Source organism: Archocentrus centrarchus, chromosome 3, assembly GCF_007364275.1.
Source record: "Archocentrus centrarchus isolate MPI-CPG fArcCen1 chromosome 3, fArcCen1, whole genome shotgun sequence".
In the NCBI taxonomy this organism is placed as follows: Eukaryota; Metazoa; Chordata; class Actinopteri; order Cichliformes; family Cichlidae; genus Archocentrus; species Archocentrus centrarchus.
The window spans coordinates 35,819,214-35,843,022 of NC_044348.1; the positions used below are offsets into that span (position 1 = coordinate 35,819,214).

Consider the following 23,809-nt stretch of genomic DNA (forward strand, 5'->3'; position numbering starts at 1 on the left):
GCCCTACATTTCCCATAATGCACTGCAGAAAAATGGCTCGGTTATAACAAACATTTTTTAAACTCTTGACACTGTATGATGTCACAAAGGAGATATCCTTATAAACCCTTTGGTCACCACGTACACATTTGCAATAATCACAGTTCTATATAACCATAATTATAATTATATAGAACTATGAGTATCTAGAACTATAATTACATTTATTGTTCTATATAATCAAAGTTCTATATAATTATAACGTAAATTATAATCATAGTTCTGTCATACTGTGATGTTCATTTTCTCTACAAACATTATGTAGGCAGAAGATGAATTTCTTCCACCAACATTACTGTATGATGACTGGAAGTGATCTGGTCATCTCAGGCAAAGAAGCCCCGCCCATCGGCATAAAAGTGCAAGCCAATCAGAAGAAAGTAAAGGGGAGGAGCTAAATGTTTTGTTTCAGGCAGAAGGGCCCTGAGGCCCTGTGAGATAAACAGCTGCAGTTTAATGAGGCGAGCAGAGTCGAGCTGCTGTGATGCTAAAAGTGTGCACCTGTAATAATCAGTAATGTGAGGACTTAATTCATCATGTGACCTCTGAGCGCCGTGTACCTGTGGAGAGCTGGGACTGGGACCTCCTGCGGGAGCTGCTGGGAGTTCTGGAGGCAGAGGAGAGGGTGGAGCCGGCGCTGCTGGCCCGAGAGATGGGGAGAGGGACCGGGGTCACAGGAGGGGAGTCCAGCTAGGGAGAGGTCAAAGGTCGACATACAAGACAGATTTGAATCGTTTCATTTTAGGTTAGCTGACTTGTTGCTTTTATTTGGCTGATTTTGTTGCTCACACCTTGAAACCATCTTATTCTCAAAGGTAAAGCATTCATCATTGAGCTACTCAAAGATATTTCCAGCATGCTGCACGCAGGTTAGTCTCACTGGTAATTTACACCTACATGAACCGAGGGGTCACTTATCCTGCAAAGAATGCGACCCTGCTCTTATTTTGAAGGGTTTGAAAGCCATCAGCTGATCATGAATAAAACAAAGAAGAAGAAACAGCACGTCTGTTACCTCCACGCTGTCATGGGTGGGCGAGGATGACGTGGACGAGTTCTCGTGTCTCCTGGAGGATGAGGAGCTCAGCTCAACGCTGCGAACCCGCTGAGCAAACTTCAGCGAGCAGACCGACTCACTCATGTTGCTGGGCAACGGAGACACCTGAAGACAGACAGGAAACTGAGTCATCTGCATCGAAGCAGTGCCAGGCTGTTCTGGACTCTCATTGGCCCGCTCCTGGACTCACCTGCACCATCATCAGGGTCTTGCTGTCTCCGCTCAGGGAGTCCTGCAGCAGGTACGTGAGGCGGGAGTTTCTGAATGGGACGTGGGAGTGTTTGCTCCGCAGCGCATTGATGACGTCGCCGAGCGCCGACAGGGATTTGTTGATGCACTGAGCTTCTCTAAGCCGACTTCCCTCCGCCCCCGACTTTCCAATCCGCTCCGAGCCCGCCAGGTCCACGAGGTTCAGCTTCCCTAAAGCAGAACACAACGGAGAGTGAGGAGAATCACCTGAACCAGGAGTCGCCCTCTGGAGACCGAACACAACTCTGAGGAAACCTCGGAGTGACGCTGTTCAGGAGGAGGCACGGATGAAATATGGAGATGTTCGGAATCATAACATCATTTTTGGTAAAATAGGGACATTTTTGGAAATAAGTGGACTTTTTTTTTTTTTTTTTTTAAAAAAGGCGAGGAAACTCTTTATTAAAAGACGACACGTGGAGAGATTCCTTTGAGAGGCAAAGTGGGAACTTCATCTGAAAAGACTTAGGAAAAACAGGAATTCTGAGGTCCGGACTTTTTTCTAAAGGAAGTGTGGACCTCTCTTTAGGATGTGAGGACATTTTTAAGTGTGTGTGTCCCTGTGTGTGTGTGTGTGTGTGTGTGTGTGTGTGTGTGTGTGTGTGTGTGTGTGTGTCCATCCCTGTGTGTGTGTGTGTGTCCCTGTGTGTGTGTGTGTGTGTGTCCCTGTGTGTGTGTGTGTGTGTGTGTGTGTGTGTCCCTGTGTGTCCCTGTGTGTGTGTGTCCCTGTGTGTATACCTTGTGTGCGGTTTCCAGTGGATGTGTTGAATCCACACACAGTGATGATGAGCAGAGCGTGTGAGCGTGAGCTGTGCTCGTTCAGGTTGGTGCAGGCTGTCGCTCTGTTCAGGTGACCCAAATCAAACACCTGAGGACAGGTAAACGATGCACTGCTGTCAGAGATGAAGTCATTTGCACTCGAGCTTTAATCGATACTGTTTTTGATTCTACTGGTTTCAGTTTTTCATTATTATTCACAAACAGGAAATTAAAATTGTTTCTGTGGTAAAACCATCAAACATCCTCACAGACAGGCAAATGATCTGAAGGCGTTTTACACTGAAAGGAAAAAACAGGAAGTCCTGACCTTGTTGATGTCCTCGGGACTCTGTACGGTGATCTCAGTCAGTCCGGGGACGTAGAGCTGGCCGCTGCCGTCGGGGTTCATCTTGATGTCGAGCTTGTCGGCCGGGTTCTCCCCGAGCAGGTCCCTGAAGGACAGCAGAGATGATTAAGTGCCTGCAGGCTTCGCCTCAGCTGCAGCGCCACAATAAAGGCTGAGCGGGGAGTTCAGGCTTGAAGCTTCCATGCTTTGGAGCGTGAAACATTAACCTTTCACCAGCTGACGCTCAGTAAAACCTGCTACCATCAAACTGCTGCAGCTGTGCAGCCTGATAATCTCAGAGTTTAATCTGACCTTCAGAGATCTGCCAGAGAAACTTGGATCCAGCATCCAGATGCTGAGCTCTCTGATTCTTTGCACACATGTTTTGTTACACAACAGCTGGACATGATCCAGCTTTGCATAAGTGCTCTGAAGCTGCAGCCGCTCAGATCAAAAATCCTCCCCTGCTGCACAGGTTGGAGTCACGCTCACCAGAAACTGAAACACTGAAACACGTCCTCTCACGTCCTGCTGTGACCAACGCTGTACAGCACGACTCTGACTGAGGGAAGAGTTCCAGCTTTGAACCAGTTTCTGGGAGCGTGATTGGCTGATGGTGGCTATAAACGCTAAGGTGATGTGAGGTCATCAGAGGCATGTGAGGGCACTCATCGTTTCCTCACCGCAGCGTCTCATTGTAGATCTCCACCATGCTCACGGTGATTTTGTAATCCCAGTCCGGAGCTTTTTCCGTCACCTCGGAGAACAGCAGCCGGAGAGCTCGCTGGTTGATGCCGGGGTCGTGGGTCACACCCTGAAGACGCACAGAGGAGGCGGAGTTTACAGGAAGCTGCTGAGGCCACCACTTTAAAATGAGAAAAACATGAAAGCCCATCCTACCTCCATGGTGTAAGTTTTCCCCGAGCCGGTCTGCCCATAGGCGAAGATGCAGACGTTATAGCCGTCAATACAGGAAGTGATCAGAGCCTGAACCTCCTGAAACACCTGATGGGCCAATCAGAGAGTAAACAGGCAGGTGAGACGGAGATGCTGCAGATTCTGCCTGCTCGTTTATCCAATTCTGATTCACCTTTTTCACAATGAAACAAAAATCATGGCTGACAGGGTTTCTGCTCACGGGTGGCACAAGTCACCGACCCTGACCCACAAACACTGAACAGGACCCAGGTGGTTGTTTCAGCTTACCTGTGCAACCATCTGAACATGTCACTTCCTGCTCGGAGAACACTCACCTCTTCCTGCGTGGCGTGAGGAGGGAAGACTTTGTCCAGCTCAAAGGTCATGATCTTGCCCTTATTAGAGAGGTAGAGGATGGCGTCGTCGTCCGAGTCGAAGCTCAGCATGGTTTTGGCGTCGGCGGAGTCCTGCTCCTCCTGACTGACCGGCCGGACGCGACAGAACACTCGGATGTTACCTGGAAGACCAAAAACGGAGTCAGATTCGCCATTTCTTCTCTGTAAATTTGTCTTTCTGGACAAATGAATCCCAAAATCACATGAAGCATGTGGAGGTCTGTAACTGTCAGAGCTGCGATGACATCAGCGTCTGACAGTCCCAGCAGGCTCAGGTGGTTCAGTTTTTGTGAAATTAGCTCTCAGATTTCAGCAGGAATTCAAACAATAAACTTCAAAATAAATCCATCTTTTGTTGAAGAGTTCAGAATGATGCTCTGCTGCAGGTGCTCACAGTCAGCCAGGTGAGGTGTGTTTAGAGTAGCCTGAAGCTTTTGGTCTGACCTTCGATAGGATATGACAGGAAATGAGGAAGAGCAGCTTCTCAAATCACCTTAAACTGGACGTCACCTGCCTGTAATCTCCTCTTACGCAACACCAGTACAGATGGATTTTAATCAGAAGCTGAGGCCATCAAATAAAGCCCTCTGAAATCTGTAAATCCAACTTCAAGGTTACTTCTTTCTAATCTAGCACAGAGACACTGTCCATTTTATACCTGCATGAAGACGGGAAGACCCAAATCAGACACAGAGGCGTCGGAAATTATTCCGTTCAACTTTGTTTATATAGCATCAAATCACAACAGTCGCCTCAAAGCGCTTAACATGGTAAAGACCCTACAATAATACAGACAACAATCAGACAACCCCTATGAGCAGCACCTGGTCACAGTGGGACGGAAAAACTCCTTTTAATAGGAAGAAACCTGCAGCAGAACCAGGCTCAGGGAGGGGGGGTCATCTGCTGTGACCTGGGGGTGAAGTGATGAAGGTCAATGCTGGAACCCTTCGTTCAAAATACAATGCAGCTATCAGCTCCGAGTCTTTTAGGTGGAAACATTACTGAACATTTAAAGTATTACAGGCAGTAACCAGGTGAGTGAACAGGTGAGGGCCCTTCACCTGTACGAACAGAAAAAAGTTTCTGACCTTTGAGTCGAACCAGCTCGTTGTGGCATTTCTTCCTCAGGTTCATCTCCCGCTTGTATTTACGCAGCAGCTCCTGGTTGGTGCTGCTCACCTCGCTGATCACCTGACAGATCTGACACACACACACACACACACACACACACACACACACACACACACACACACACACACACACACACACACACACACACACACACACACACACACAGGTTCAACCCTCCTGCTTCCAGTGTTTATGGGGCATGGTTACATAACCATAATAAGATGTCCAGTCGTAGTTTTTCCTTTAACTGGAGTCACGACTCGACTTGAGTGTGTCTCACTGTGATGGTAACAATGACGACAGGTTTCTGACTCACCTCCTGTTTGGCCTCAGTGATCGCTTTGTCCAACATGAAGGGGAAGTCCTGCACCTGCCTCTTCAGACAGTTGTAGTCAGAGGTGAGAGTCCTGAGGGCCGGCTGCAGGCTCAGCAAGTTCATACGCACACCTGTAAACATCAGCAAACAAATGGAGCTAACGAGGAAGTGTCAAGGCTGCAGTTCCTCTGGCTTCCAGCAGAGGCAGCAGAGAGTCAGTCCCCACTGACTCCCATGTTAAACTATCCAGCAGAAATAAACATGTTTACAGCCTGATACAGAAACTGCTTTGGCTGTACAGGGGGAGGATGTTTCTGTAATTCACCTGTTTAAATAGAGTCTGCATTATTAGGGGCGTGGCCTCTGTGACTGACAGGTGGATGGCGACACAGGTGGCTGCAGCTGCTAGCTGTCTGCTAGACTTCACCTCAGCTAACTGGAGTCCCTGAACTGGACCTCTGGCCCATGTTTGTGCTGGTGGAGCCTTTGAGCATTTTTAATGTAATTATCTGACAATAATATGGCTGCTGTGGCTTCATTGGACTAACAGACCGTACAAGAAGGCGGAGCTCCAGTTTGCTGAGTGAATTTTATTTGGATGTTACTGATCAGCAGGTATCTGTGTGTGATCCAGTCACTGTTTTATCTACAATCTGTGATCCAAACCTGCCAGGTTCTCATGGACGGCTTTCATCTCGCTCTCGGCTCTGATGAACGCCTCCTCGATGACGCGGTTCTTCTCCTCCTCCAGATTCTGCATCTCCACCTCCAGCTGACCCTGAGCTCGTTCCATCTCTCCTTCATAGACCAGGATCTGGAGGGAGGACACAGAGGTCACACAGGTGAAGGCAGGTATCGGAATACAGCCCATCATCCAGCATCTGTACACTCGTGTCTACGGCAGCCGTCCCCAAAACTTTAAATATCCCCGATGCAAGTTTGACTTCCTAGAACTGAATTTTTGATAACCAGAATTCCGGTTATTATATCTGTAATATAAAAGATAAAATGATTCTACTAATAACTGACCAATGAGAATTGGGCTGCAGATAAATGACATCAGCAGTGTCATTTGGACATCAGAAATTAATTAGACCTGTAAGTGAATTTGAGTAGAAATCAATTAGAAAATTTCAATAAGGTTAAAAACATTTTCACCAGTAAGACATCTTTAATTAGAAGCATTCAAAATTAATTATTGATGTTATTTGGAACATAAGTCTTAACAGAATTATACATCTGCAATTATATTTAAATACATCTGCAATTATATTCTGTAATTCACAAGAAGTCAGAATTTAGATTTCAAATAAAGGAGCATATTCAGCAGGTCACAGAAACAGTTAAAGATGCAGGAAACACGAAGTCTCTGAGCCGTCATCACCTAAACTACCAGCATCAGCCAATCCAGACAGCTCTGACATTTACAACGCCTAACGCACACACGCACGCACGCACGCACGCACACACACACACACACACACACACACACACACACACACACACACACACACACACACACACACACACACAGGTGGAATAAAAACACAGTAAGGCTTCATTCACACTCTGGGCTAAAATTTAAATCCATTATAAGTTTGTTAAAAAGTAAAAATCGCCTCAAACCAAATGAAACGCAGCTCCTCAACAGGTGGGTCATTACACCTGGAGCTAGGCTAACAGCTAACTGCTGTTTTGTGCTAAAGTGGAAAAATCCAAATAAAAGAATAAAAATAGAATCAGATGCTGGCGATCACTCAGCTTTGAGTCTTCTAGTGTGAACACAGCCTTCATTTAATAACCAAGGGACACAGCAGGGAGTACTGGGAGGATCAGACTGGGAGATCTCACTGGGTCTGAGGTCCTGAAGCTTCCCAGTTAAACCAGTTCCAATCCCTGATTTCAGAAACGCTGTGTGTGTGGTTTCCAGTGGATGTGTTAAATTATTTGCGTATTTTTAATCCTGTATTAATCATTCATTTTACTTCAGTTCAGTCTGTTTTTTTAATCCGTCATCACTGCAGTCTCAAACAGGCCTTCTCATACTTTTGGATGTTACTCATTCTGCATCAGCGGGTGGTGTTTCTGGTTTATCTGGCAGCTTCAATGTCAACACTCGGTCAGTGGCGGTTTCGCTCGCCGTGACCGCCGTTCTCTGAATATTAATGATGTCACAGGGTATGTGGGAAAAAGGACTGGGTGGCCAACCTTGGACAACCTGCGAACCACCTCATTGTTGCGCCGGCCAACGGCCTTGGACAGGAGGCCGCACAGACGGCCTCGATCGGCAAACAGCTGCAGCCGGATGCATGCAGAGAGGAAAAGGTGAAGTTCAGGGGTTAACACGGAAACTAGCTGATCCGAGATCTGCTGACAGCATCACCCTCCACCCACAGGAGAACCTCATCACCTGCTTCACCACCCGGCCAACATGTGGAAACCGTCACGAAGAAAACATCTGGTTCACATCAAATCATGTATTTAATCCAATCCCACATACCAACATTTGAAAGGAGAATTTGGGAATTTCAGGTGGTTTTGAAGTTATTGAAGCAGTGATGGAACAAAAACTGACTTCTTACACAGAAAAACAAAAACAAAAACTGAACCATAGGGAAAGCCCTGAAGCTCATAATTCATCTCCTCCATGGCTTTTACATTTATAAAGTGTTGCTGGTTTGCCCTCACTGGCTTTCTGCAGCCTCTGAGTTTAGGCATCTGGGCCTCTGACGGTAGCCTGCCGAGCCGGTGTGCAGCTGAAGTTACCTGCGTCCGGAGCTGAGCGCAGGTCCTCTGTGACTCGTGCAGCTGCGTCTCGAGCTCTCGCAGCAGCTGCCTCTGGACAGAAAGCTGCTCCTGCAGGGCGCCGTTCTTCACCTGCATCTCAGCCAGAGCTTTCTGAGAGTCCGCTGACTCCACCTCCACTGTGTGGGTCACATACTGATGAACACACCAACAAACAAGCACATTAGGTTTAGTTCTCCCAGACAATGCTTTTATTCTCTTTGTAGATCACTGTTGCTTCAGAAAGTTGTTCAAATCTAAAGCTAAATGGTCAGGATTATTTTTTCCTCTCTTCAGTCTGAGCCCAGTAAAGCTAAACATGTAGCCAAGGCTAAGGGTCCTTAATTTAATCTGACCAGCTTCCTCACTCTGACTCTCGGGGGTGTCGCAGCCTTTCTGGCGAGCTCCTCCTCGCACTCCTGCAGCCGGAGAGTGAGTTTCTGCTCGGCCTCCACCTGCCTCCGCCTCGACTCCTCTAGCTGCCCGCGGCTGTCGTCCAGCTGCCGTTGGAGACCCTCCATCCTGGAGTTTTTCTCCAGCAGCTCTTGTTCCAGCTCAGCCAGTCGCCGTTCCCTCTGCCGGGCCTGGTTCTCCCAGCGGGACACCTCCCTCCGCAGGGCATCCGCATCCTGCAGTACACAGTGAGGAGTTTAAAACCATCAAGCACACGTGGAGCAGGTGGAGCTGACAGAGTTCTGGCTAAACTACTAACAAGGTGAAAGAGGAGCATCTGAAGAGGTCAAAACACTTCCAGTGTAGAGACCAGCTTTTGTCCTACAGGTGATGCTAATGCACTTTTATCACACCTGTGAACCCAGGGACATACATCTTGCTGGCTCAGGGGGCCATGGGGGCACTCTACCTGGCTGTGGGGGCAGTGGCTGCAGCTGCAGGTCTCTGCAGCAGCATCGAGCTTCTGAAGCTCTGAGCTCCTACGGGACTTCAGCTCCTGCTTCAGACGCTCATTCTCCACCAACAGCAGCTCCAGCTGCTTCTCCAGGTCTGTCGCCCCCTGGAGGACACAGCGAAAACATTAATCTCTGTTAATCTCCAAAACTGAACACACCTGTACCTGAGGGTCCTTACAATGACCAGCGCATTCTCCTGACAAAATGTGAAACAGATGCTAAAAAAAAAACCAAAAACAATACAAAACAAAAAAAAGAATATGTTCGTGTTTATGGCTACAAAGTGTCATGTTTTTTTTTTGTTTAGTTTTTTGGGGAGGGGCTGTCAAGACGGCACAACTTTGAAACCGTTATTCAGTAGGAAGCATGTTTCACGCCTGCAGCCTGTCTTGCATGTTGACAAGTCTTCATCAACCTGCCCACAAGATACATATTAGCCTGAATATGTCTGTAGGTTCATCCAGCTCTGAGTAGCCTTTGGCGTATGTGATGGAGATACAGCAGCTGTTCCTTTAGCCAGCAGACACACTGTGTGACAAACTGCACACACTTTTTGTGCTTTACGTTTTCTGTCACTCATTTTCCTCACCATTCCCGCTTGTAGCCTCTAAGTAAAGTGCAACTTCCTCTAGCCCTTTCCGGTCTCCGAGCAAGCTTTGCAGGAACCCCTCCCTCTGCTGTGTGGTGTGTCTGTGCCCCGCCCCCCCCCCCCGGTGCTGCAGCTTCCAAAAAATAAATAAATAAATAAATTTTTTAAAAAGCCGGCTCCCGCATTGAGCAGATGCGTTAAACTTAAAGTAACGAGCTTGTTTAGAAAATTTAAGTAGTAGAAAGTACAGATATTTGTGTAAAAATGTAGGAAGTAAAAGTAAAAAGTAGTCAGAAAAATGAATACTCAAGTAAAATACAGATACCTGAAAAATTTACATAAGTACAGTAATGAGGTATTTGTACTTTGTTACTTCCCACCTCTGGTCACAACCACCTCCAGGGGACTACGCCCACTGGAGTCTAAATACCTGTCCAGTCCTCATTTTGGAACAGACCTTCAAAAGGCTGCATGAGGGTTCAGATTTTAAGGTTCAGGTTTTGAGTCAGGTTCAAGTTCAAGATGTGGGTCCTAAGATTACAGTGTATGACTGAGGGTCCCCACAAAGACACAAAGACAAACATAAGTGTGTTTGTGAGTTGCATAAATATTGATGCAGTGTTTTTTTTCCCCCCATGGTTTCTCGGGAATGTGGTCCGACAGGGTCTCACCAGTTCAGAGCGAAGTCTCTCCACCTCCTGGGTTTGATCCAACAGCTTCTCCTCCAGCTCCTCCACCTGCAAATGCCAAAGGACACCATTAAAAATAGCACACTTTAACCTGTGTTTAGAGGTTAGATGTTAGATTCAACTCATTGTCATTGTGCACACAAGGCACACAACGAAATGATTGTTCCAGATCACTCATCCAGAGATGAGCATCTGCGGTCATGCAGCCAGAGACCGGCGCTACCACTAGGCAATGTGGTTTAAGTGTCTTGCCCAAGGACACAACGCAGCGCAGGGACAGGGGCTTGAACCGGTAACCCTCTGGCTGAAAGGCGAGCACCTACGCACACCTACCCACTGTGCCACTTTTGGAAAAAAATAAAATAAAAACAAACCTATTTACAAGTTTACCATTTACTTGACTGGAAATCCAAGTTTAGAGATAAATAAATAATGTTAGCTATCTCTAGTTTTGTCTCATTTAGGCAGCTCTCTCAATGAAATATGAAATTTTTGATTTGGATCATTCATCACTCTCAGTTAAACATTTCCAGATTAAGATGCAGACTCAGCTGCAGATCGCCAGATCTGGTTTATCCTTCAGTCTGACCCTAACCTGCGGATCGGACTGACAGGTTTGTTTGATTGATGCAATAAATCCGTCAAACTTTCTGACTGCCTTCATATTTGATGCCAACATGCAGGAGTCAACCTGACAGCTGAGAAACACACCTGGAAAAGTTTAGTTAAGCGCTTTGACGTTGCAGTCTGAACGCAGATCCATGCAGCTTGGGATTTACTGTTGCCGTCCTGAGGACAATCTCACCTCTGACTGAATCAACTTCATTAGAAAAAAAAAAATCCTTCACCGTCAGAATTCATAGGATATTCATGATTTTAAGTTTTCTTCAGTGTTACAGCAAATCCAGGTGCTAACAGTGAATTCAGACACTGGTTAAATATATAAACAAATATTTGAGCTTAGCTTGCAGCCTATAGCTTCTATTTTCATACCCAAAAGCATTATGGGAACTGTTAGGCCTGTCATACACATTTCTCATGCCTGCGACAGGACAACACATTTTTTCTTTCTTCCCTTTTTCTCCATTCATGTCTGGACATTTTAACTGGTGAGGGATGCTCAACTTATCCTTACAGCTTCCTGTGTTTCAGGCAGGAAAAGTAAAATCAGCTGCTATAATCAAGAAAAAAATAAATAAAAGCTTCTGGGTGTCTCAAACACAGTGTCAAGTTTCTGACAGATCAGTCGAGCAGAGGTTACGTTGGCTCCTGTGGGCCCAACTTTTGACCTCGGCGCTACTCCCCTATGTCTGCAGTCTGAGGAGCTGTTGTGAACAGTCCAGATCGATATGGACTCTGTAAACCAGCCTAACATCTGATAGCACAATCAACATTAGCGTGCCTGATTTGGCTGTACAGGTGTGATAATTTCCTGCAGATGTACCTGTGTGCGCAGCCGAGTAACGAGCTGCTCTTCCTCTGGACAGCTGAGACGATCTGAAGGGTCACCGGGCTGTACCACCCTCACACCTACACACAAACAGAGAGACGTGTTTACATCACTTCTGAGGACATTACACTGACTTGCGTCCAATTTCACGGGGACTCGAGTTAATCTACCTCTTCGAGGTATTTGGCCCACAAAGAGGGAGGACAGTCCAGTGTTACATAAAAACAGGCTAATGTGGGTTTTTTAAAACTAAATTTTAAGTTATCTTGTAATATCTTGTTATCTTAATGACAGTTAAACCTTTGCTCTCCAATCAGTTATGTCACCTGATCCATTTCTCCCCATGGAAAATTAAGAATATTTCAAGTGCTATCATCTATAATAAAACTCAACATTTGCTCCATCAGCTGGAATGATCTTGTTAGAAAGGATCCACATTCTCACCGCTGGGTGTGGCGGACAGCTGCTCCTCCTGCAGTGTCTTACCACCTCCACCCGACTTCTCCTGGACACTGTGCTGTAGCTGCTGGACCAGCAGGTGGCGGGCTACTTCTTCAGAGTGAAGTCGAGCTTGAAACTCACAAACTTTGTCCTGTAGAGTCTGAAAACACACAAATAAAAAAAAACAAACAAATAAAACGCTCATCAATTATTCAGTCTGTCCAACTCATTTTTAATTTAAGTCTCTAAAAGCTTCTCAAATCAAAACCACATCTACACTGTCACTACCACCTCTTCCTGTCAGGAGAGATGAAAGGAAACGCTACAGAGAAATAAAAGAATCTAGAATGAGCAACAAGTAGAGTGAGGATTTTAGATTGGCAGGAGTCCACCAGCACGACCAGGTGACCTTCTGCAGATGAAGATAGCATGGAAAAATGGAGGGGTAATGTGGACAGACAATAGGGAAAAATAAGCTCTCTGAAGACAGAGATGAGTGTGAACAATGCTGTTTCTATGAATGAGGAACAAAGACTAACTGGGCAAATACACATTCAGAAAACAAACCTGAAACCTGGATTTTCTGCTGACCAATCACATGCTTACAGCCCATCTGTTCTTAGAGCTGATAGCAGCTCAGAACAGAAAACTGAGTTTTCCAAAAGCAAAAACAGGTAGAATTATTATCCTGAAATCAACTGTTTTTGTGATCAAGGAAACATCAAATAAACTGATTAGAAACCAGAGGTAAAAACCTAATTGCAGTCACTGCACTTAGGGCTAGCTATCACTAAAGCTGTTCTCCCGTTTCCTGGAACTAAAAAAAATAAATAAATAATAAAGCTTTAGTCTTTAAAAAACTTGAATAAAAATTTGCTGTCGATGTAAACAGCAACAAAGTAACAATTTCTGGGTCTGGAAAATTAAGCCATTGTGAAAGCACCAAAACCTGCAGTTCCTCTGGTGTCCAGCAGAGGGGCCACAGTGAGTCTGTCCCCATAGACTCCCATGTTAAATAAACATGTTTACAGCCTGATACAGAAACTCCTTTGGTCTCTGTAGATAATTCACCCCCTTCATAACAGCTGTACGGGGGGGGGGGGGGGGGGTGTTTCTAGAACTCAACTCACTCCCAAAACATCAACACTGAGACCAGAAACCATCAGGTGTGTGTGCAAATCTTTTTATACAGTCCAACGGTTTGTGAGATTTTAAGAAATTAAACACGAGTTAAATAATATTAATCTAATTCAAAGCTGGACGACACAAACATTTAAGTACATCCTGCTTCGTTATTCTGTTTAAATGTGGGCGAGAGCGTGCCTCACAGATGCAGTTCGCTCAGAGTGCGGCAAACATCACATGGAGGAACACCAACGTTCAGAGCGCATCAGCATTTGAGTCACAGACGCGATGGGAAGGACAACAGAAATGTCCCTGAGGCATAAACAGACAGCGGTTCTGTCAGCTGAACACCGTCAGATTATGCTGATGTCAGCTGTGACTCAGCACGTCACTGCAGACACACCAACAAGGCGTGATGTGTGTGCACTCAGTTGAGACTTTTCTGAGGGAACCTCACTTGGTTCTTTTAAGGCTGCTTTTGATGGTCATTCTTCCTCTCTGGAGGTCGAGTGTGTGTCCTGTCTGATCACCTGGATGAGCAGCTGCTGGCTGGGTGCGTTTGTTTCGTTGAGCTCGGCAGTCAGAGAGGGGCGCTGTGAGAAGGCGGTGCTCGGCAGAGAAAGGAAGGAACCGTCGTCTTCACCATCACTCATCAGGAAGTCCACTGAGCTCGCTACAGAGACACACAGAGCTTAGTTAACACGTAGCACCATGTTATTCATTACGTTTTCATTCAGTAATTCAATGAATCGTCTTTAAAGTTATTTTTCTCATTAAAGTGTAACATCCTAAACATGACAAAAACAGGAAACAATACTCAGATTAAACTTGGGAAAGTGTGACATTTCTTCAAGTACTGGGACAGCTACCTGATCATTAAAGAAACTGATCACATGGTAAAACGTTACTGTGAAATTAAGCTGCGCTTAATGAGCTCAGAAGAAAGCACCTTCTGAGTGAATGTAAGGTAATCTATAAGCAGATTTATCAGTGATTACTGAGGTCAGCGAACACAGCGAGAAACAGCCTGAGCCGAGTCCCTCGCCCTCAGCTGCTGAGCAAACCTGCAGCACCATGGAAACCAGTCCAACCAGATAACTGGTGATAACAGCCGCTGACACATTAAACTGCTCATACTGTGTGTGAGTGTGTGTGGGGGTGTGTGTAAGTCTGTTGTCACAAGTTTTTCTAAGTGCATGAGGCCTCAAATCTTATCAACCTGAGAACAATCCACTCTCTGTCGAGCAAATCTGAGTGCACACGCGCGCGCACACATGTACACGTACACACACGTACACACACACGTACACGTACACGCACACGCACACGCACACACACACACCTGTTTTTCTATCTTTGTGAGAACCCTTAGTCATGGCTCCAAATAAAGGTGCGGGCGCTCCTCAGGGATCTTACACGCCCAGACGGTCAGCTTAAATGACTGCTGTGGATCCTAAAGTTTGGGCACCTCTTAATTAAAGGTGTAAATGGATCTGTTTGTGCAGAGACAGCTTGGTTAACACTGCTGATCTGTTGTAGATGCAACAGAACAAAGAGTAATGAATGACATTTATGAGAACACAGAGTCCCTGATTGGGAGTGAGGAAGGTAACATTTGTGAGGAGGTAAAAGTGGCCACCTCACCAGTGTGTGAGTATTTTAGTTTCATTTGGACCAGGAGGGTCTCAGCGAGTCTGAGAGAAACTTTGCTAAGTTGACGTATGTACCAGAGGAGTTCAGTACAAAGCGAAATAGAATACCGCGCCTTAATCTGACAATATGATGACATTTATCGTGTGCCATGTGTCATACATTTGGTGTACCTTGGACACGAAATATTTAGAAACCACTAACAGTCACTGTGACATCCAACATTACAACAAGACCTCAGTAATTAAAGTCTCTAACGAGGTACCCAATAAGGTTCCAGTGACTGGAACCTAATCTGGACCCCAAGATTCCAGTTAGTGAGGCTGTGACAGGTTCCCCCTGTGTTTAAGTGATGTGTCAGCGGTTCACCGACCTTCATCTGCAGACATTATTTTAATGTTGCCCATGTTTAGAACTATGAGTCCAGTTCAGAGCTGCATCACGGACTGAGTTGAAAAGTGCTTTAAGCCAAATAATGACAGATTAGAAAACAGGATCTCACACACACACACACACACACACACACACACACACACACACACACAGATATGCTGCATGTTTGCTCTTCCTGCATCACACAGTAAATGTTTACACGTGGAAAAAACCTCGACTCTCAGATCGAACGTGCTGCTGACATGTTAGAAATTACAGGTGTGACTGTCCGGTCCTCCTTTCATCACCTGGTTGGAGCAGTTTCACATGAATTGTATTACAGGCACCATTCAGTCTCAGTATTGATTATAGCTGCCTGTCCATAATCACAGTGAACAGAAAAAACTGCAGCATCACCATCTTCACTTCATTTCAGGGTTAGGCTTTCGGGTTCATCGCCGAACAATATTGACAGAAATTATGATCTTAGGGTTTGTTTTTTGTTTTTTTCCAAAATCCTGAATTCAAAAAGGAAATATCAGATCCACATCAGTCCTGTCCTCTGCCAGCAGGTCGTCTGCCCCGATCAAAGACACATGGGTTCTGTTATAGGGCATCAATTTTGCACTGGCTAAATATTTTAAAAAGGCTTAAGAGGATAAAGGGGGAATTTTAAATAAACATCCACATCAGCATCCACCCTGAATTTCACAAAGACTTTAAATAAACTGCCTGTAGCTGCGTTTCCACAGGAGGAACCAGCGTCTAAATAAACTCCAGGGAGGAGGTTTCATCATCACCACAACATACGTGCTTGATTTTCAGGGCATTAAACTGCAATGAATTTCTTCAGGCTCCTCTTTTAATACACGACCAACAGTGAAGTCCAGACCTCATTAATGTTGCCATCAAAAACTAAAGTACAAGCACAATACATTGACTATACTTATATTTGGCCTTAAAAATTGACAAAAGTCCATCCATCCCTTTTCTACCCATCACCTGGGTCACAGACCTGATAAGGCCCTGGCTTGGCCTCCTGGTTTTCAGTAAACTGAGATGTACGAGTTCTGAAAATCAGCTAAAAACAGATGCGTTTTGTGTATAGAACATTTTTAACATGAGCAGAAATCCTAATTTAAGTGGGTCACTCTCCAAACAGGAGAGAGATATCAGCCTGATATCAGACAGACTTATCAACTCGTTACACTGAAGCCAGGAAAACGACGTGACTCAGCAGGTATAAAAATGCTGCAGAAAAATTCACCAGGATGCAGGAAATTGAGTGTTTGATGCCTGAGAGGGGAAGAACCTGCAGCCCCTCACCTAACGATGCTCCCACCCAGAGCCCAAACAAACCTAAACCTCACTTTATTTCTTCCAAGATTTTTCTTGAAACAATAAATCAATAAATGAGGATGTTTGAACAGAAAGTGGCTCCTTTTGATATTTACCCAGAAACATCTTTCAGTTTGTATGAGGTGAATATTTCCTTTGCTCTCAATGATAAATATTCAGACTTTAATGAGGACGAAAGCTCGTTTGGTTCTTCTTTGGTTCATTTATTTTAACTGATTCAACAATGACTCAGTCAAAAGTGATTGAATAATCTTTTTTTCTACAGCAGGGTGAACGACACGGCAGCAGCGAAATTCGTTCTGGGGAATTCTGAGGATATTAACCTTAATCCCGTTTTAAATGCAGCAGGAATGTGAAGCTGCAGCTCGAAACTTTTCTCACCTGCTTGTCCGGTTTCTGTCACAGTAAACTGAAATCTGCAGTTTCAGACAGAAGACATTTTCTTTTCTTATGAAAACAGCAGGTTTGACCTTTTGTCTATTGGCCTAAACACTGCAGTTCAACACAAACTTCCACTGTAAAGTCTGAGTGGCTTTAAACGCGTCTGAAAGTCTGAAACTCTGACAATAGCTCCAGTGTTTGTTCACCTGATCCGGCTCGCCGGGACTCGCGCTGAGAAAAACAGCAAGAAATGAAGCAAAGGTGATATTTTCAGCTCACCTGTCCGTCCCCTCTGACAGTCACAGGTTTCCTCTTACTGCTGAGCTCCATTCATACACACAGGTATGACACCCCCCCCCCCGACACACACACACACACACACACACACACACACACACACACACACACACACACACACACACACACACTCGCTGCTGTCATGAAAAAAGCAGAAATGCAGCCGCGCTGGTGTTTTTCCCTCTGCAGCGGGCGGCTGACTCACCATCCAATGAGATGTCTTTCTTCCAGAGATCCTGCAGGCAGGGGGCGTGGCCAAGGTCCCAGGTCTTTCGTGTGCCGAACATGACCGCCGGGTTGAGCAGAGCGCTGGACCGCTGGACCGGCTGGAAGCACAGAAGGACAAACAGAGAAGGAATGAAGACACGAAGAGCTGCTTCTGCCGGGGGAGACGGATTACACTACACCGTCGGTGGCTGGTTGCGATAAACGCCTCCGTTTTCTCCTGTAGTTTGTGAGCCAAACTGAGACACTTTCAAATAACACTTTCTCACCTATGGTTTCTGTCACATTAAGTGCTTCTTAACAACATCCCCTTTCAGAGCCTTTATGGAGCACCAGTAAAACCTCCTCTTTGGTGCTTTAGTACATACTGATGTTTGTGTAAAATAACTGCAAATAGCTGATAATTGGGTCACTGTCCACAGAGCAGACCTTTCAAGAGTCAGCAGCAGCAGATATGCAGACTTTGACTGTCTGTTTACACAAAAGGGCCTAACAGACAGCAACAGTAGCTATGCTACACAATGGGCCAATAAAAGAAGTGAACAATGGTTAGACATTTCCACACAACATGGGACACAATTTATTTTGTACAATCAAACAAAAGTCAGTCTCATATGTCAGGATTCACTGAGTCTACTAACCTTTGTGGTGTCTGTACTGCTCTGTTAAACTCTATATATGCATATATGGTCTCTCTCCATGAGGCCTTTAAGTAATCTGAGCTTTAACAAAGGTTTGGCCTCAGCTTAGAAGGAATGCAGAGAGGGCCTCTTGTAGCTCTCTGGCCTTCCATAGAGGATGACCATATGTTCAGATATAGGATGAAGCTGTTTTCATAGCCATATATGGAAAGATACGAATATGGGGGGTTTTGACCACCCCTATATAACCTTTGTTCTGCCCTTTGTTTAGTGAGTTAGGATGATTGGGCCTCCTCTCCCAGGTAGCAAGAAGCGCCTGTTTTGATATTGTCTTTTTTGTAATAAGAAGAAGAAGAAGAAGAAAGAGCCCACCGGGAAGAGGCCCCGTGGTAGACCCAGGGCACGCTGGAGAGATTATGTATCTCGGCTGGCCTGGGAACGCCTTGGGGTCCCTCCGGATGAGCTGGAGGAGGTGGCTGGGGAGAGGGAAGCCTGGGCTTCTCTGCTTAGGCTTCTGCCCCCGCGACCCGGCCCCGGATAAGCGGAAGAAAATGGATGGATGGATGGAAGAAGAAAGAGCTTTATTTGTCACATACATATACATGCAGTGAGATTCATTCTCTGCATTTAAACCATCACACACATGGAGTATGTAGTACACACAGCACAGCATGGAGCAGGGGGCAGCCAAAGGGCGCCCGGGGAGCAACCTGGGGGGGTGGGCTTGCTCAGGGACCCACAGTGATGCCAGCCCGAGGATTTGAACCAGGGTCCTCTCAGTGATGAACCCTCTTCTTCTCCCCTAGGCCACCACTCCAGGCTAAAATAAACTTTGTATATGCATTAAGACTTTGCCAGCGAGGATTTTTTCTCCAAAGAACACACCACTCAGATACGGCACCTTCAAAGGCATTTAAAGGAAAACCTCGGCCATTACAGGATGATGGAAAAAAAACAAAACACTGCAAACTAACAACACAACTTCAACAGCAGTAAAACATGTACCCGCATCAACAGCCACAGGTGGAGGATGTGCTGTCAGGAACTTTGCTGTAGTATCTGGATGCAACAGGAGACTCTCGCCATGGATTACAATACCGAGCTGTAAGGCAGCGAGCATACCGACTTAATCCAGAAGATCCCAGACAACCCAGAAGGAATTTTCTGAAATTGCATCTCCAACATGTGTAACTGGAAAATAAAGTTCATTTTCACTCCTGCAGCAAAAATGGAAGAACCAGCTGAAGAAAATGGTCTCCGATTCAAACGCGTCTAATGAAGTCGTGCACTTTTTACCACCCCGATGCACGAGTTTTCAGTGTGGTATGACTCAAATGATGGCAAGCCACCTAAACACACAGACCCGACTGCCCCACGGGTGCAGTGGGATCACATGTGGGCTCAGAACCACTGCGGGGTTGATGCTATAGCCTGCAGAAGAAGCAAAGAAAGGACAGTGGCCAAACTAACCCGACACTCAGTCAACCAGACTGAATCAAGGAAGATAAGCAACACAACACCATTACTCTGGAAGATGTCAAGATTCAACACAGCGGATCCCAACATCAGAGCAAGATCTGTGAAAGCTGTGTGGCAGAAATGAGCAGAGTACACCTGAGTCCATCCTTCCTGAAAAAAAAATTCAGTGATGTCAGTAGGTGGCACAACTTCTAAAAACAAGCACACCTTCCAACCAGATGACTCATGTGGTTTAGCTAACAAGGTTTGACATTAGCACCTCTAGTTCAGACCCCAACAGCACAGCCCATCAGTCTCCTGTCCTGTCCTGTCTCACCTGCAGGACTCCACCAATCAGCCGACAGCCTGCCTCTTTAGGCGCCTCCAGTCCACTGCGAGCTGGTCTCTCTGAGGGTTGGACGTGTCGCTGTCGGTCCAGCCAGCTCTTGTTGATCAGCATTCCCACCCAGCCCAGCATGCTGCCGCTCCACACAGCTGCTCGCAGTCACCCATTCACTTTGCACCAGTGACCAGCTGCAGGGTCAGGCGGTACAGCCAGTCAGAACTTCCTGCTGCACGGCAGGTGGTTAACCCACCTACAGTCTCGCTGCCACATCACCTGCAGGACTACCGACAGCTGATCCTAGAACAGCTGATCAGGAGGCTCTGTACTCAGGATGAACCAAGTGTGAATGTAATCTGTTAATCCTGAGAGCAGATGGCCTCATTAACCATCGAGTGAACGCAGAAAGTGGTTAATGGAAAACAAATTTCAGGTCTAAACAAACTGTTAGCACTAATCACAGTTTAGGTAGTTCACTTCAAAGCAGAGTCGGACTCCACACTGAACCTCAAAGAGACAACTAAAAGTTCTCTCTTTGGTTCATTGGTTTAATAGGAGGATTACTCAAAGTTATGGACAGATCTGCATGAGAATTTTAGCCCAACTTCATGGTGATCGAGGAAAAATTGGGGTTCTTGTCTTGAAGTCTCAGAAAACATGATAGACTGGCGTGGATCCATACATCCTCCTGGATTCATGGAGTTGGTTTGTGTGGTGTGGAGGAAATTTTCAGCCTTGTTGGGATGCAGTCACAGATGGCTCCTTTACAAAAGGAAGTTTTTCCTGAATGCAGTCGAGAAGCATTTACCAGGAAAAACTGGATCTACACAAAGATCAAAAGTCCACTTAAGCAAAGACTATAAATTTATTAATTGTTGAACTTTTCCAGCAGCCAGTTTCCTGCTTTAGATCAGAATCCAGCACAAACAGACTATAATGGACCCCTTGTTGTAATCTTCAGTCCAGAGGTCCCTGAGCCTCTGTCCTCTAACCCTGCTCGGTAATCCGTTCATAGTCCAAGGTCACCATAATGGATTAATTATACCATGAGGAAGGTTACATGCACCTGAACAGGACCAACAGAACTACATTATAAATATATCCAGTTGGTTCATTTTGGCACAGACGTTTTTATTCAAACCGTGTAACAAAACATTCAATTTTGTGGCTCCAAAATATAATGGTTCACATATTTGCTTGGCAAGCAAAAGGTCTCTGGTTCGATTCCAGCTGAGGACATGAGTCTTTTTGGGGCTGCAGAGCTGACTAAGGTGGCAAGGGAGCATTTGAAAGTAGCTTTATATACATATATACACATATACATACACACACAGTTCAATAAATATATGTGGGCTTCAAGGACAGGTTCTCAGCTTTAATTTGAGGGCATTCATACAAAAAATGAACAGTCTGCACTCCCATTTAGATCTGGAAGTGGATTCTGTGAACCCACAGCATGCAGAGAAAGCAGATCTCAGGCCAAGTGAAACAATAAATCCATCAGAGCATTAGCAGGGCCAAGTCAACAGCTGAGGGTCAGGAGAGATATGATGCTGCTGAGCTCAGCAACATAAGAGTGCAGTGGTGGATGATCACAGGATACTTTCCATGGTAAAGAAAATCAGAACATCCAGCCAAGTGAAGAACACTCTCAGGGAGGTACACATGTCATTATCCAAGTCTCAAAGAGAAGCCTTTGAGAGAAAACAGACCAAAGCAAAAACAACACCCCAAACATCCATTTCCTTCTGGGAGAGCATGTTTCAGACAGACTGCAGGAGTACGCACGCTGTTTTCAGAGGTTAAGGGCATGGTACACACGAATAGTCTTAATAAAATGCTGGAGAGGCCAGAATGACCAAAAACACACAAGAGACAAACAACTGCAGCTCGATAAAAAGACGAGAGCCTCATCCAACGCAGGAGACCCTCAGACTAACAAGCAGCTTCCTGACAGCAGCCTTCAGCCGTCCTCGCTGTGCTTTTCCTGCTCGCAGACATTTACTGACAGATGTTCCAGCTGCCTTTAAACACCGGCTGGTCCTGCTGTGTTTGAAAGTGTGACGGTGTGTGTGTGCAAACATCCAGAAACATTTCACAGCAGATCCAGTTCCTCTGATATTTGGAATTACACAACTGGAGCTGCTGACTCACAGCGTGCAGTGAAAGCGCAGATTAGAGCTTTAAGGATGCGCACACAGACACACACAGTATATGAAAGCTTTATTAGTGTTGACAGCTGCTGACACATTTCTCCCTGTAAACTGTCCACACAGCAGAGCTCAAGTTCACCTCTCACACTGCCTGTTATCACCGCACACACAGTTTAACCCAAAATTAACCTTAGTGTAGCCATAATATGCTAATCTAATCTTACCCTAATTTAATCCTAATACACACTGATTTCAACCAAGGCTGCTCCTACATCCCTGAACTGAACCTCTGGATCATGTTTGTGCTCTTGGAGCCTTTTAAATGCAACTATCTGACCAATAATATGGCTGCCGCGGCTTCATTGGACTGACAGACCGTCCAAGAAGGCGGAGCTCCAGTTTGCTGAGTGAAACTGGGATTTGATTGGATGTTACTGATTAGCTGGTATCAGGGTGTGTGTGAGATACACCTGAACAGTGTGTGGATGATAACTCCGCCCTCATCCAAATATGGCCAAAAAAAATTGGTGGTGACCAAAAACCATCAATGAGGCTTCAAATGAGGTCCAAAACCAACAGCTGACATCAAGGTGGCTGGATTAGAGGGGGGTTAATTCCTTAATCTGGATTCAAACTTTGGAAGAAAAAAAAAAAAAAAAAAAAAAAAAAATCAGGTAATTTTAAAGCACACCTGGGAATTCAGCAAGAGAAGAAAAGCAAGAAGAAGCCTGAAAATCTTCATATTTTTAGGATTATAGTGATCCATCATAATTCTGATAAAAATGATAAACGTAATTTAGCCACTCAGTCAGGTAGAGTTCACTGTGCAGATAGACTCTTCTTCTTACCTCTGAATGACTTTTTATCCTCTTATTTTGCAAACTTCTACATGAAGGAGGGTGTGATCATCTCCTACTCAGACCTGAGCGCTGCTTTCTGCCCAAAAACATCTGCTGGCAGCATCACAGCAACACGAGTGAGCATCCTGCTCCATTTACCTCCTGCAGAGACGAGCCGCCTCCTCAAACTGGGTCAAGTCTTTGTGTTTTCCCTCCACGTACTCAGACTTCATCATAATCATCACCACAACCCCACACAGTGTTTACAACCACTCACCCACAAACATTCAACACAAAAGGTGTATTTCTTTCATTTTTCAGAAAAAAGCTGCACCCAGAGAGAAACCTGAGGCTGAAGGGAACATTTACAGGTAGGGCACTGTAATGAACCCGTTTCTGTTTCCTACCTTTCTCACTATGATAAAATAATCTCACGACAGCATCAACAGCAGCATCCAAAACAGTGGGGGGGGGGGGGGGGGGGGGGGGGGGGATAAGAAGTGGTTTGAGTCCCTCTGAGATTCCCGACTGAAATAAGCAGAATAAACAAAAAACAAGAGCATTTATTTTCTGTTTGATGTTTCTGCAGGATGAAGGACAGCAGGAAACACCTGCATGTGTGTAACAGCAGCACAGTTACACACAGGTGTCTAAAAGATTTTTCAAGAACAGGTAGATAATCAATGAAACCATCATCAGCACACTCGCTCCATCCCACAGAAGCTTCATGTCTTTGACCCACTTTTAACAAACTGCTGAAGTCATTCTGAGCAGGCTAAAAATACCTGACAGTGGCTCCGCCTACACCTGCTGTGAGGACACAAGGAGTAAAAACAGACATACGGTTCAATTAGAACGATCTACGGGTCCGTCTGTATACTCTCCGTGGACA

General features: G+C 45.5%; 1 protein-coding gene across 2 annotated transcripts in view; it reads right to left on the minus strand.

Moving 5' to 3' along the window:
* kifc3 (kinesin family member C3) overlaps positions 1-23,809 on the minus strand; it is a 32,600-nt gene that overhangs the window by 3,103 nt on the left and 5,688 nt on the right. For both annotated transcript variants that reach the window (XM_030718846.1, XM_030718837.1), the window contains exons 2-21: positions 17,464-17,584; positions 13,730-13,872; positions 12,078-12,234; positions 11,628-11,713; positions 10,166-10,231; positions 8,860-9,009; positions 8,366-8,626; positions 7,980-8,153; positions 7,422-7,508; positions 5,880-6,027; positions 5,214-5,344; positions 4,855-4,966; positions 3,704-3,885; positions 3,351-3,455; positions 3,134-3,264; positions 2,433-2,556; positions 2,084-2,213; positions 1,287-1,516; positions 1,055-1,201; positions 600-729 (exon numbers count right to left, since the gene is read on the minus strand). In XM_030718846.1, coding sequence (XP_030574706.1) covers positions 600-729; positions 1,055-1,201; positions 1,287-1,516; positions 2,084-2,213; positions 2,433-2,556; positions 3,134-3,264; positions 3,351-3,455; positions 3,704-3,885; positions 4,855-4,966; positions 5,214-5,344; positions 5,880-6,027; positions 7,422-7,508; positions 7,980-8,153; positions 8,366-8,626; positions 8,860-9,009; positions 10,166-10,231; positions 11,628-11,713; positions 12,078-12,234; positions 13,730-13,872; positions 17,464-17,584 — 2,815 coding nt within the window. The remainder of the gene's footprint in view (positions 1-599; positions 730-1,054; positions 1,202-1,286; positions 1,517-2,083; positions 2,214-2,432; positions 2,557-3,133; positions 3,265-3,350; positions 3,456-3,703; positions 3,886-4,854; positions 4,967-5,213; positions 5,345-5,879; positions 6,028-7,421; positions 7,509-7,979; positions 8,154-8,365; positions 8,627-8,859; positions 9,010-10,165; positions 10,232-11,627; positions 11,714-12,077; positions 12,235-13,729; positions 13,873-17,463; positions 17,585-23,809) is intronic.